This window comes from Pteronotus mesoamericanus, unplaced genomic scaffold (genome assembly GCF_021234165.1).
Source record: "Pteronotus mesoamericanus isolate MK-2021 breed Mesoamerican mustached bat unplaced genomic scaffold, CSHL_Meso_final contig_2, whole genome shotgun sequence".
Taxonomy (NCBI): Eukaryota; Metazoa; Chordata; class Mammalia; order Chiroptera; family Mormoopidae; genus Pteronotus; species Pteronotus mesoamericanus.
Genome location: NW_026555084.1, coordinates 1,024,151 through 1,036,636, shown reverse-complemented (window position 1 = coordinate 1,036,636; position 12,486 = coordinate 1,024,151). Strand labels below are relative to the sequence as shown.

Below are 12,486 nucleotides of genomic sequence, written 5' to 3'. Positions count from 1 at the left end.
CCTAGCACGTGTGCGCAGGCGCGCACGACGGAAGGGTTCCTTCTCCCCTATCCCCGTCTCCCCCTTCCTCTGGACCTGGTCCACCTGCACCAGGCAGGGAGGGAGTACTGGTTCGGTGTGACATCCTTTGTCTTTGTGGCAAGGACGTTTCCTCGCTGGAGGACACTGTCTGGAGAGTGGCCAGCAGCACTGTCAGCGTTGGAGTGGCCCCGGCCGCCAGCTGCCGGCCGCCCTGTGCAGGGCCCACGGGCCGTGGGCTCTGCCCCGCCTCTCCCTGGCTCCTGGCTCCCCGGTGTGCTCACCGGGCAGGTCTTGGGGGGTTTGCCTGGGGCGTGGCGCGTGGGGGCGGGAAAAAACCCATTCTCCAGCTTTGTGCTCCCTGCTCCCCTCTCCGGATCTTGTCTCCTGTGTCTCCTTTGTATTCATCCCTCCGGTTCTCCGGTGGCTTCTCTGGGTCTTTCTCTGCTGTTTCCTACCCTGCAAACCAAAGCCTTCGACGTGAGGCCCAAGACCACCCCCTGCGAGGCCCTGCTAGAGGCTCAGCGGAACCAGCCGGTCAGTCAATCGGTCAGCAACCCAGTGTCACTTCTCTGTGCCATCGCAGGCTGGCTGTGTGCCTGTCCGTTCTTCCTGCCTTGGACTCTGTCTCAGACTAGCTCTGGAGTTACTCTGCCCGTGTCCAGATCCCGGCCCTACTGTGTGACTCCAGCAAGCCACTTAACTGCTCAGTGTCTCAGTTCTTCCGTCTGTAAAATGGGCACAATGGTGCCGGCCCCATAGGGCTGTGGTGAGGAAGGAGCTAGTGAGCTATGGCGCAGTCAGAGCCCAAGCACAGTGCCTGGCAGAGGGTGAGTGCTCAGATAAGGATTAGCTGTTATTTTTCAAAATGATCATTGTTACACCATCTATTTAAGAGAAATGGGCAGGGGGCGGGGGCGCAGGAGGGGATGAGAGCATGTGTTTTTTATAGAAAGGGCTTTCTTGCCAGGTCTTTTTTCTTCCGCTCCCTTTTTCCTTTCCTGCTTTCCCCTCCGGGTCCTTGGAGCTCCTGGCTCCCAGCCAGAGGCAGGTGCCAGGCCCCTGCTCGGGGCTGAGCCCGGTGAGGCAGGCTCTGCAGACGTTCCTCTCAGGGGCCGGTGGGCCCCCTAATCCTGTACTCACGCCCCCTCGAGTTCATGTAGCTTTTTTCTTCCCTTGACCAGATATGAAGCCACTTCTGCCTCTCTGGCTGTGGTTTGGGCCTTGGGTGCTCCTAAGAGTCTCCCATCTTCCAGTGACCCTAGGGGATCCCTCCTCCCTCAAGGGCATTTGCAAGTGCAGCTGGGAGGGATAGGCCTGGCGGCAGCCCTATGCGCTGCTCTGCCCGTAGACTCTGCCCTCTGCGAGGGAGGTCAAAGCGGAGACCATCCCTGCCCGCTGCTGGCTTTCGGTCCCTCACCCCGCCCCCAGGGAAGGGACAGCATAGGGCAGGAGGGAGGTGAGCGGGCATCGACAAGCCAAGGCCAAGACTTCTGGGTTCGTCTGCCTGGGTTGGAGTCCTGCCTGGGTTTGAGCTCCCTCCATCGCTGGGTGATCTTGGGACTCAGTTTCCTGACCTGTAAAACAGGGATGATAATAACCATCCAAACCTCATACATTGTTGTAAGGATCGAGCGAGGTTAAGGCATGGAAGGTGGTTAGAACTGTGCCCGGCACGTCATGGTTCTAGACACATGTGAGTTACTGAGGCTTCCTAGAGGAGCCGAACTGAACGAGGCCTTGCAGGTCACCTAGTCCGGCCCAGAGAGGGACAGGGTCTTTCCCTCTGTTGCACCGCAAGTCAGAATAGGGGACAGTAACCTGAGGCTGGGGATGGGTGGGCGGGAGCTCCGAGCCTGGCGGGGCAGGAGTGACGGCACCGGCGGGGAGCTGAGCGGCGGAGGGCCGGGGCTGCGGAATCAGACGCTGGGGTCGAGCCGCGGCCCTGCGCTGACCAGCTGTGTGCCTTCGCCGAGTCTCCGCACCTCCCCGCCTCTCATTTCCTTTGGTGTTCCTCACACGCCCCCCACAGGGTCATATATACATTGAGTAAAATGCCCTCGTTGGTCACGTCCTGTGAGCCCGGGGTGGGTCAGAGCAGGAAATCACAGCGGCGGATAAGACGGGGTGGACCCTGCCCGCCTGGGCCTTACCTTCCAGTAAGTAGAGACAGATACTAAAAAGACAGCAAGTAAGACAATTGGGAGAAGAGCTCTGAGGACTACGGAGCAGGAGGAGGGTGGGTCGTGCTGGAGGGGGAGGCTGGTGTGACATTGGACAGCATGGCCGGGGAGGGCCTCTCTAAGAAGGTGACATTTGAGTGGCGACCTAAGAGATGAGAAGCCACTAGGGGAAGCTCTGGGCAAAGCAATAGCCAGCGAGAGGGAAGAGCAAGTGCAAAGGCCCTGGGGTGCGAGTGTGCGGGGTGTGTCGGAGAGCAGCCGCAAGGAGGCCGTTGGCGGGCGGGCTGTGGGCGGGGCAGGGGCTGGCGGTGGTCAGCGGGCCCCAGAACACGTGCCCCTCATGGGCCCCCGTGAAGTGGCTGGATTTCCAGTGGGTCAGAGCCCCGAGGAGGCTTTCAGCAAGGATCTCTCTGACTGACGTCTCGGGGAGACTGGTGAGGGGCAGGAGTGGCAGGGGGCGGGGGGGCGCGGGGAGGCTGTTGAACTGTGAAAACTAGAGGGGCCGCCAGGGCGGTGAGGAGGTCTGATGAGGAGCGGAGTGAGATAATGTCATCGCCTCCTCGCGCCTGGCTGGTGCGGGCCTGAGAGCAGCAGACCTGGGCAGAGAGGAGGCGTCTAGGGCCCAGACGCGTCTTGGGGGCTTGGGCCTTGGATTATGGAGTGGGGTGCAGAGTGGTGTGATGCTGAGGAGGAGGCAGGCTCTGGGGGAAACCTGGCCTGGGCGGGTGTGGTCGGTCTCTCTCTCTCTCTCTCTCTCTCTCTCTCTCTCTCTCTCTCTCTCTCTCGATCTTTCTCTCTTTCTGAGAACTGCTGCTGCTATTACTCCCCAAAGACTTTACATAATTCTGGCCCAGCTCCCTCCTCATTATGTCATGCGCTGAGTGGAGTCTAGGTCACTCCGTGGCTTGCTGCGGTCGGGGGGGAACAGACTTCTGGCTCCCCTGGCGCGGCGCCGGCGCAGACCCTCCCCACGCTGGGGCGTGGGCGGCCAGGCTGGTGGGCGGGGTGCAGTCCGGCCCCAGCCCCAGGCCCTTTGGACGCTCCCTGTGGTGGGCTGTGGCTGCTGGGCGGTGGTGGGCTGTGCTTTGAGCCACGTCTCCCTTCCGGAGCCGGGGGTCCTCCCCTGGAGCTCAGGCCCCCGCAGAAAGAGGCCGGCAGACCTGATGTCAGCCCTTCCTGCTGGCTTGCTTCTCTGAACCCCAGTTTCCTACACTGTAAAATGGGGACAAAGACGCTCCAGCGTGTGGGGATGTGTGACTTCAGCGGGCTCCCATGGGAGCCAGATCGGGCGTGTAGTAGGAGCTGTTACCCCCTGGGAGTCACGTGGGGTCGCCTGGGCCCCAGCCCTGTGGCCTCATCTTACAGCGGTCACATCCCTACCCCGTCCTAGACCCTGCCCCCAGTCTCAGCGAGAATCGGAATAGGGTGGAGCCCCCCTTGCGTAGGTAAGGAAACCGGAGCTCACAGTGAGGGGTAAAGGTCACACAGCCCAGCAGGGCCAACACCAGAAACGGAATCAGACCCCTAAGTCCCAGTCCAAGGCCCTCTCTGATATGCGGGGCGCCCGCAAGCCCAGAGGGCACTGCGGAAGTTCAGTCGGGGGCACCCAGGCCTCGGACGCAAGTCCTGCTCCACCTCTGGCCTTTTACACAGACATCTGATTGTTTCTGGCATGTATCTTTTTTCTCTTCTGGGAGAACAGTTTTGTTTTGCAGTTAGGAAACTTGAACAACAGGTACGGAGTTTCCCCACCCCCGCCCCTGAGAACAGGCGCGGGCCCCTCCCAGCATCATTCTGCGTAATCCTCATACTAACCCGCAGACCAGGGAGGGTTTCCCCCATTTTACTGGAGGGGAAACTGAGGCCCAGGGCCGTACAGTTGGCCGGGGATTCAGGCCCAGGTCTGTGCGCTCTAGCGCTCTCACCTCCCCTGACCTCCAGCCGGGAGCAGAAGCAGGGAGTGGAAGCAGGGAGCAACTCCCGGGGCTGCTGGGACATTTGGACCTGGGTCCCCAGGGTCCGAGCTGCCACAGAGAGGTCCAGGGTGTCTGCGTTAAGGGGAGCAGGGAGGATGGAGCGCCCGTCCCCTCTGTCGCAGCATCGGCTAACGTTCCTGACTCAGTGTTTACTAGGGATGGGGGAAGGTGGGGGGAAGAATGTGCTTGCCCCTTGTTTCTAGAATTACTAAATTCTTGTTAGATCTTTAAATTTTATGTAAATTCTTCTTTTTTTTCCGTGGAAAGGTGGGGTATCATATTTTAATTAGTAGTGGTGTCAAAGGAGGGCTAGATTAATTATTGGAAATTCTGCATTCCAGATGGTTTTAATTTTCACAGCAGGGCACCAGGGTATATATTTTTAATTTTTTTTAATTAAAATCATACCTAGTGTATTTTAAGGGCGCTGAGCTCCGCTCTTTGTGGCTCCAAGGATACCATATTTAGGGCTATGATTTTTGTTATGGAGAAGCCCGTCCCTTGTCACCGAAATTAAAATTCTGCAGGGGAGGGAGGGGCAGGTGCTAGGAAGCAAAGGGTCAGGGACGGGAGGGTGAGAACGGAAGGGTCGTGGGCAGAGAAGGCAAGGGAGGGGGCGCGGGGGTGGGGACCAGGTGTGGGGGTTCAGGGCCGGAGAGGAGAGAGGACCTGGAGAGTGTGCGTGGCCTACCAGAGTCGCACAGGACGCTGCTGGGGAGAAAACGTGGACCGGCAGGGGCACAGGGAGGGGCCCGGACACCCCTGTCCTGTCGAGCACAGATGGTAGCAGAGGGTCTCCTACCCAGGACAGGGGGTACTGGCTCCCGAGTGGGACTCCCGGGCTCCAGGGAGTTAGTTACTTTTCAGCCTCGTGACCTGGACTGAGGAAGTGAACGTGCCCTCCCGGGGCCTTCCCGTGACAAAGGGGTGGAGGCAGGAGGGGACAGAGCCTCTGATGTGTCCCCCAAGGCAAAGGGCATGTGTGTCCGTGTGCATGTGTGAGTGTGTGTGTGTGCACGTGAGAACTCACGTGCATTTGTCTGGGTCCTTATTCCGGAGACGGCTGATTCTGTGGGGTTATTTGTATGGCTCTCTGCTCTGCTCTGGGGAATGGAGTTGAGGGGCAGGGGAAGGTGGGTCATGGAGGGAGGGGGAGACCCCCTGGTGTTTAGCCACAGGGACAGAACTTCTCTCTGGCTGGAGCCAGCTGGGTCCCAAGCGGAGTCCAGAGAAGCTGGGGGTAGGGAACAGGTGGGGACAGCTTCCCTCTCCCTGCCTGAGACGCAGGGTGCTCCAATGGGACCTGGCAGAGGCCTCTCCCGTGCCTAATTTGGCGACAGTGTGGGGAGGGGGCGGGGGTGTCCAGGGACATGGTAAAAAAGCATGTCTTTTTCTGCTTCTGCCTTTCGAAGCCCAGCTCCTAGTGGAGACAGACACCTTTGGCAGTCAGGTCCGGATCAAGGGCAAGGAGACGGAATTCTACCTGTGCATGAACCGGAAAGGCAAGCTCGTGGGGAAGGTGAGTGAGGGTCTGGGATCCTGGGGAACTGGGGCGGGTCCCCTCTGGAGCTGCGAGCCCCGGGCAGCAGCAGCCCTAAATGGAAACCGGCCGCGGAGTGTGCATGCGAGGCTCCCACTGCAGTTCCTCCCTTTGCCCCCTTCTTCTCTGCCCGGCTCGCGCAGCCTGCCAGGCCGTTATCCGATTTACCATGTTATCCGTGCCTGTGACTTCGGGGAGAACGCAGGGCCCTGATCTCTCCTTGTGGATGTGGCACTGTAGCGGGTCTGGAGGGGCGACGCCCGCCCCGGGGGGTTCTGGGGCTCCCCGCTGCCTGCGTGTACCTGATGTCTGGGAAGAGGGAAGCAGCCGGGCGGAGGGCTGGGCCGCGGCGTTGTTTTAACAATCGCCAGGCTCCGGAACCCAGCCGCCTCGTCAGCGCTGGGCCTCACGGTTCTAGCATTTCAGGAAGATTTTATTACTTTGGAACGGGCAAGAGAGCTGCATGTAACAAATTAGGGCAGGGTGGGGGTGCGGCCGGGTGGACCCATGTGCCAGGGGCTCTGAGCCTCCACCGATGCCGCATCCCAGTGTTCCCCCTCTTTTCCTGGGTGTGCTCGTTTGCGAAGCTCACACACTCGCGCCCTGTGGGAGTTCCAGCGGAAGGTGTTGCTGGCAGTGCCTCTGTGTTGGATCCCGCCTGCGCCCCTTCCTTCTGCTGGGACCCTCCTCACCGCCCTCCCGCTCCCGATCCAACTTGGATAATGGGATGACGGCGGGGGCGGGGGGGGCGGGCTTCTACTTGCTGGACAGGTGGAGTGGGTGTGGGGTGGAGAGTAGACCCAGATTCCAAGGAAGGTGACGTCTTCTGCTTGGGGGCAAGGCCCTGGCTGGTTATTTACATTTATTGCACCTTGTTGGTAGGGGGAGGTTCCTGCCACGTCTTTGATTTTCTCAGTCTCCCAACACATCCCTCTATCTGTCCTCCACACCCGAGTGGCTGGCAACAGTGTGGACAGTGTAGCAGGCCAGGGACTAGAACCCGGGTATTGTTGCTTATTGTTAATAATAATGGTACTACTGGCCTCCGTTAATTGAGCACCTACTTTCTGCCAGATGCTCCCGAATAATCCCAGGAGGTTGGTACCACTGCCATCCTCATGCCACAGATGCGAAAGCCGAGTCGGGCCGGGCCCCAGGCACTTGTCCCAGGTCCCACACTAGAGCTGGGCGGGATGCACAACCCAGTCGGGAAGGCAAAGATTCCAGCTGCGCTGCCCACACCAACTACAGCTCTCAAAGAGCAAACAAAATAATAGTAATCGTGTCGCGCGGCTTGGGGATGACGACGAGTGGTTTCAATTAGTGATTCACTCGCCGCGACCGACCGGCGGCCGGCGCGGGGTCTGGGGCAGGGGCGGCGGCGGGTGGGCGCAGGTCCCCTGGCCTGGCCGTGCGTTTCCTGAGCCGCGCAGCCGCCCCACGGCCCTGCGTCGGGCGCTTTGTTCTCCTGCCCGGCCCGGGCCGTCTCCCAGGCCCAACCTGCTCGCAGTTGTACTCTCGGCCTTCTTCTTCTTCTTTTTTTTTTCCCTGTTGGAAGGAGGGGCGCAGGGCAGCCTGCCGTGCCCCGCGCCTGCGCGCCCCTCCCTGCTGTCTGCGCGGTTCCCGGCATCTTGACCCCAGGGAGGGCCGTTGTGGGGTCAAAAGAGCAGCCCTGTCCCCTCGGGCCCTTCGCCGCCGCCTGCCGCCCTCCGCCCGCCCGCCGGCTGGCCGCTGAGTCACCGCTTCCACAGGAGCCGGCTCCGATTTCCTGCCCCCTCGCCCTCTCTCCCGTCATTAATATTGGGGACGGTTCAGCTGGAGGCAAGGCGAGGCTCAGCGCCGTCCGCGGAGGACCGCCCCCTTGCTGCAGCTCCCCATCAGCCCCCTCCAGGCTTCTGTCTTCTGGGCCGGCCCCGGGGGCTCCAAGGGCGCCCCCCAGATCCACCTGTCCAGACTTCACTGGGAGCCCGCCCCCTTGTTGGCCTCCGCCCAGCCCAGCGCCCCTGACTCGCTCAGGTCCTGCAGTGGAAGCCCGGGGCCCTTGGGCTGCTGCTGTTTTGCTGTGTTGCTGTTGCAGGCTCCCTGGCCTCAGACGCACGGCACTGCCAGCCAGTCCCACTCCCTGGAGGCTTTGTGCAAGCCAGGCCTTCTGCTGGGACTACCCTCCCTTGTCCCTCTGCCCTGCATCCTGGCCCATCCTTCCGGACCTGCCCGCTTCTCTGACCCGCTCAGCCGCCCACCCCCGGGAGCCCCAGCCCCTCACACAGCCCCTGCGCCGCCGCAGGTCTGCTCTCCTGGGTCGTCACTGCCTGTTCTCGGACCTGCATTCCCTGATAGACTGTGAGCTCCTTCAGGACCAAGTCTGGATCCTTCTCTCTGTGTTCCCTTTACCTGCCCCAGAGCCTGCAAGGGCACCAAGAAATGGAAATACAGTTACTGTTTTCTGAGACTTGACTCTTAGCCTCCAGCCAGAATTACCCACATCAGGCCAGGGAGTCCGGGTTCCCTGACCTCGCAGAGCCTCTGTGTCCTCACCTGTGAGATGGGATTGAAAATGGTGGCACTCAGAGGCACTTACTCGCTCAATGCTAGTTCCTTTCCCCTTTGAAACCAGATCACTGAGTCCCTCCTTCGCCTCTGGGCACCCTTGGCTTCAGCTTAGGCTCTGGCTCCTTTGGACAGCTTTCTTGGGCGATCTTGACCTTGGGAGCCAACCTGGCCACCGATGGGCACCGATGAACCCCCACAGAGCCTTTTCAGGTACCCCTGGCTCTGGGCTCCAGCCCAAGCCCCTCCCCTCCTCTCCAGACCCCACATCCGTCTGGCCCAGGCGGTACTGCTTCCTTTCGTGCCATAGTCGTTGAGTGTGGTGCACTGTGCACTGGGCGTTTTCTCCCCATCTCTGGAGACTCAGCCCAGATGGGTTTTTCTCATCTGTGCCCTCTGGTGTGGTCACTGGTGAGGTCCTCTTTGGGGCAGCAGGTTCAGAGGGCTGCCCACCCCTGCATCTTTGGGAAGACTGCTTTGGTTGTAAGTGACTAAAACCCATCGCAAAATGCCTTAATGCCAAAAAGGAAACGTTTGTCTGTGTAACTAAAAATGTCCAGAGGGTCATTCTAGTTTCAAGTAAACTGTCTCTAGGGGCCCAGAGGATGTCATCAGGATTCAGTCTTTGCATCACGGTTTGGACAGGCGGAGGCGGGAAGGGGTACAGGGGGAGATGACAAATTCCAGATCATTGAGGTTCTGGATTCAGATGGTCACTCGCTCCCTAAACCCTGCTCGTCGGCCTTGCCTGAACCGGGCCCCAGCCCCAGGTGTCTTTAAACCCTAGCAGGCCACAGCAGGGTCGCAGAGGGCATCAGGAGCAGGGGCGAGGGTCAAGCCCAGGTGCGGACTGTGTTGGCATCTTATCTTCTGAGCTTCTGGGGGGAATTTGTGACCACCATAGGTAGCCCCCATGGCTCCTGAACCTGGGGTGTTGCGAATTTCAGCCCGAGGCCCAGCCCCCCAGCCCTGCAGGTAAACCCAGACGCGTGCGACCCGTGCGCCAGGCACTGTGCTCACCCTCGCTCACTCGGGAGCTTGCTTCACGCCCATGTAGGCGTATGGGCCTGCAGAGGCGAGGTGTTTTGATGGGCGGTGCCCAAGCTGCCGTCCCCTTTCTCCTTATGGGTATGCCTGGAACTGGACAAAGGAGAAAGAGGCGAGGCGCAGTGGCGAATGCAGGTTCAAGGCCTGGCTCTGCCATTTGCAAGCTCCATAACCTTGGATAATAAGCCCGGCTGCCTCTTTGGACTCTGTGTTCTTCTTCCAGGTAGAGTCCACCGCGGTGAGTGAGGTGGATTCAATGAAATAACGGATGTGCACATACTGGCCTATCGTTGGCCATTAATAAAGGCTGAATGAATAAGTAGGGAGACCGAGTGGGTGACACACAGAATGTTAACCCTCTGCTGTCTCTGTCCCCGTCTCAGAACATCCCCAGGAGGGGTCTCTCCTAGCTCATGACTGTCGGGGGGACATTAGTTGGGGTCCAGGAGGAGCCAGGGCCTGTTTTCTTCCCACCATTTCAATCCCAGCAGAACTCACACCCATTCACCCACAAAGGCTCTGGGCACCCCTGTCTTGGGTTAAGGCCTGTGCTGAGCCATGAAAACAACTAAGAAGCAGTCCGTACCACCTGATGCTCTTGGGCTGTTGAGGAGGCAGGCAGATATGGAATTGCTCTGTTGGGGGCAGGTAGGAGAGATGAGTGCCCAGGGGGTCTAGGAGATAGAGTATGTGAATCCAGTAATGCTTGATGCTTGAATGGAATGTTGAAGAGGAGGACATACCCAGGGCAATAGATAGCAGTCAGGGAAGGCTTCCTGGAGGAGGTAGTTGCTGAACGAGCCTTGAAGGATGAAAGCCGTTGTCCATGCAGGTATTTCAGGGTGGGGAAACATCATGATATGAGCTTTGTTTCATTTGCTTTGACTGTTCCATCGAGATGGGCCAAGGGACCTGGACTCAGGTTGGATAGGGAGCTTCCAGAATTATCCATGGAGTACCCAGAGCCCATGCCCCTCTACTCCCTTGCACGTATGCTCTGGCTTCCTTCACGATTCATCCCACCCATTCTGTCCCCTGGATCTTGCGTGTGTCTCCCAGACACTTCCCTTGCCTGCCCTGCCGCCTCCTCGAAAGATCTCGTCCTCCAGAGAATGTTTTCTTGCCCTGCCTGTCCCTTTCTGCAAAGTTCAGCACTTTGCAGAGCCCAAGCTTGCCCTCCACTCAAAGGTGAACGTTCCTGGAAGCTCCAGCCCGTTTTCCACTTCAAACAAAAGGCTGGAACTCGCACCTCAGTCTCCACGCACAGCCAGACCGCCGGGCTTCCAACTTGGCTGGGCATCTGTCCGTAACGAGGAGTGGGCCCGGCCTAAATTTGGAGATGTTGGTTGGAAACTCCAGTGCTGCTAATTCAGGCCTTCCAGCTTTGTGTGTTTCCCACTCTTCCCCATCGGGCTGTTCGGCTGTCTCGGGGAGGGGACTCCAGGCCTGCCGCCCACTACCTTTGTCCAGCGCAGGCCCAAGGAGGGGAGCCAGACCTTCCGAACCACCTGGTCTTCACTATCGATTCAGCAGGTTCCTACTGTGCGCCAGGCTCATTTATGAGCATTGTCTCTCGCAAGATTTCTATGACATGGGTCACTGTCCCTGTTTGGTAAGGCAAGGAATCCAAGGTTTAGAGAGTGGAATGAACTAATCTGAGGCCACGCACAGAAGCCTTGGAGTTGACTCAGCTGCTCCTGAGTCTGAATGTAGGCGGTGCTCCTTGCCCAGCACAGCCTCCCAGGAAGTTCGCACGTCAGCTCGGGAGCCCGAGGTCGCTGCGGCGAGGGCACAGGCTTCGGGGTTTGGTCATGCTAACACTCTTATTTTGGGGGGGGCTCCCACTCTCCTTCACACCAAACACTGAAATGCACCCCATCCCACATTAAATGTAATTTATACTGAACAACATAACAGTGCAGCTTGAGCGGCAGTGGAGTTGCCGACTCCCTGTCAGGTTTTGGGCACGTCGGTCAGGACCCCTGTCTGTCACAAATGCCAGAACACAATCTGAGCTGGTTCACAGGACGTGAGATAGTGTCGGCCCATGTGACAGTCAGGCAGGTGGAGCTTCAGACTCAGCTTGGTCCAGAAGCTAAAGCGTGCGACCAGGGCTTGGTTTCTCTGCTGCTTTTCCTCTCTTGGCTTTGTGTCCTCCATGCTGACTTTGTTGTCAAACAGGATTTCTCCTCATGGTGGTAAAGCGGCTTTGCCTCAGCCTTACCGTGGTCCCCAAGTTTAAGCGAGCCTATGTTTTTTAGGCATTGTTTCTATAAGGGTCTTGAGGAACACTGATTGGATGGCCTGGGTCATGTGTCCAGCCCTGGACCAATCACAGGCAATCATGTTTTGATTGGCTGGCTACCTCTGGGTTTCTTGTTCTCATAGAGTTGAGGTAGGAGCTCCTGGCTGCAGCGGGGAGAGTGGGGAAGATCTGGGTCCCTGAATGATCACAGGAGTCTGTTACCTAGTTGGCGGGTGGGGAAGAATCCAGGGACTGATGCAATGAGTGCACTTCACAGATCCAGGAAGTCAAAGTGCTGAGGCCAAAGCGTGGGCCAGGACTTCTCTGCTGTGCTGCCCCAGGCCGTGGCTGCCCGCCCGGGCTCGCACCTGCCCTGTCCCTTCTCACCTCCTTCTCCTCTCTCCTCCTGCAGCCGGACGGCACCAGTAAGGAGTGTGTGTTCATTGAGAAGGTCTTGGAGAACAACTACACAGCCCTGATGTCAGCCAAGTACTCTGGCTGGTACGTGGGCTTCACCAAGAAGGGACGGCCGAGGAAGGGCCCCAAGACCCGGGAGAACCAGCAGGACGTGCACTTCATGAAGCGCTACCCCAAGGGGCAGACGGAGCTGCAGAAACCCTTCAAGTACACCACGGTGACCAAGCGGTCCCGGCGGATCCGGCCCACGCACCCCGGCTAGGCGGCCGCCCCGGCCCACACTCACACTCCCAGAGAACTGCATCAGAGGAATATTTTTACATGAAAAATAAGGAAGAAGCTCTATTTTTGTACATTGTGTTTCAAAGAAGACAAAAACTGAACCAAAACTCTTGGGGGAGGGGGAACGATAAGGATTTTATTGTTGACTTGAAACCCCCTATGACAAAGACTCACGCAAAGGAACTGTTGTCAACCACAGGTGCTTGTCTCTCTCTCTCTCTCTCAGAACAG

General features: G+C 58.8%; 1 protein-coding gene across 1 annotated transcript in view; it reads left to right on the top strand.

The window, feature by feature from the left end:
• The window catches only part of FGF18 (fibroblast growth factor 18), a 29,289-nt gene extending 17,017 nt beyond the window's left edge, over nucleotides 1–12,272 (top strand). Inside the window, exons 4-5 of the mRNA XM_054567876.1 lie at nucleotides 5,590–5,696; nucleotides 11,969–12,272. Of these exons, the coding sequence (XP_054423851.1) occupies nucleotides 5,590–5,696; nucleotides 11,969–12,235 (374 nt within the window). The 3' untranslated portion in view covers nucleotides 12,236–12,272. The remainder of the gene's footprint in view (nucleotides 1–5,589; nucleotides 5,697–11,968) is intronic.
• The last annotated feature ends 214 nt before the right edge of the window (nucleotides 12,273–12,486 follow it).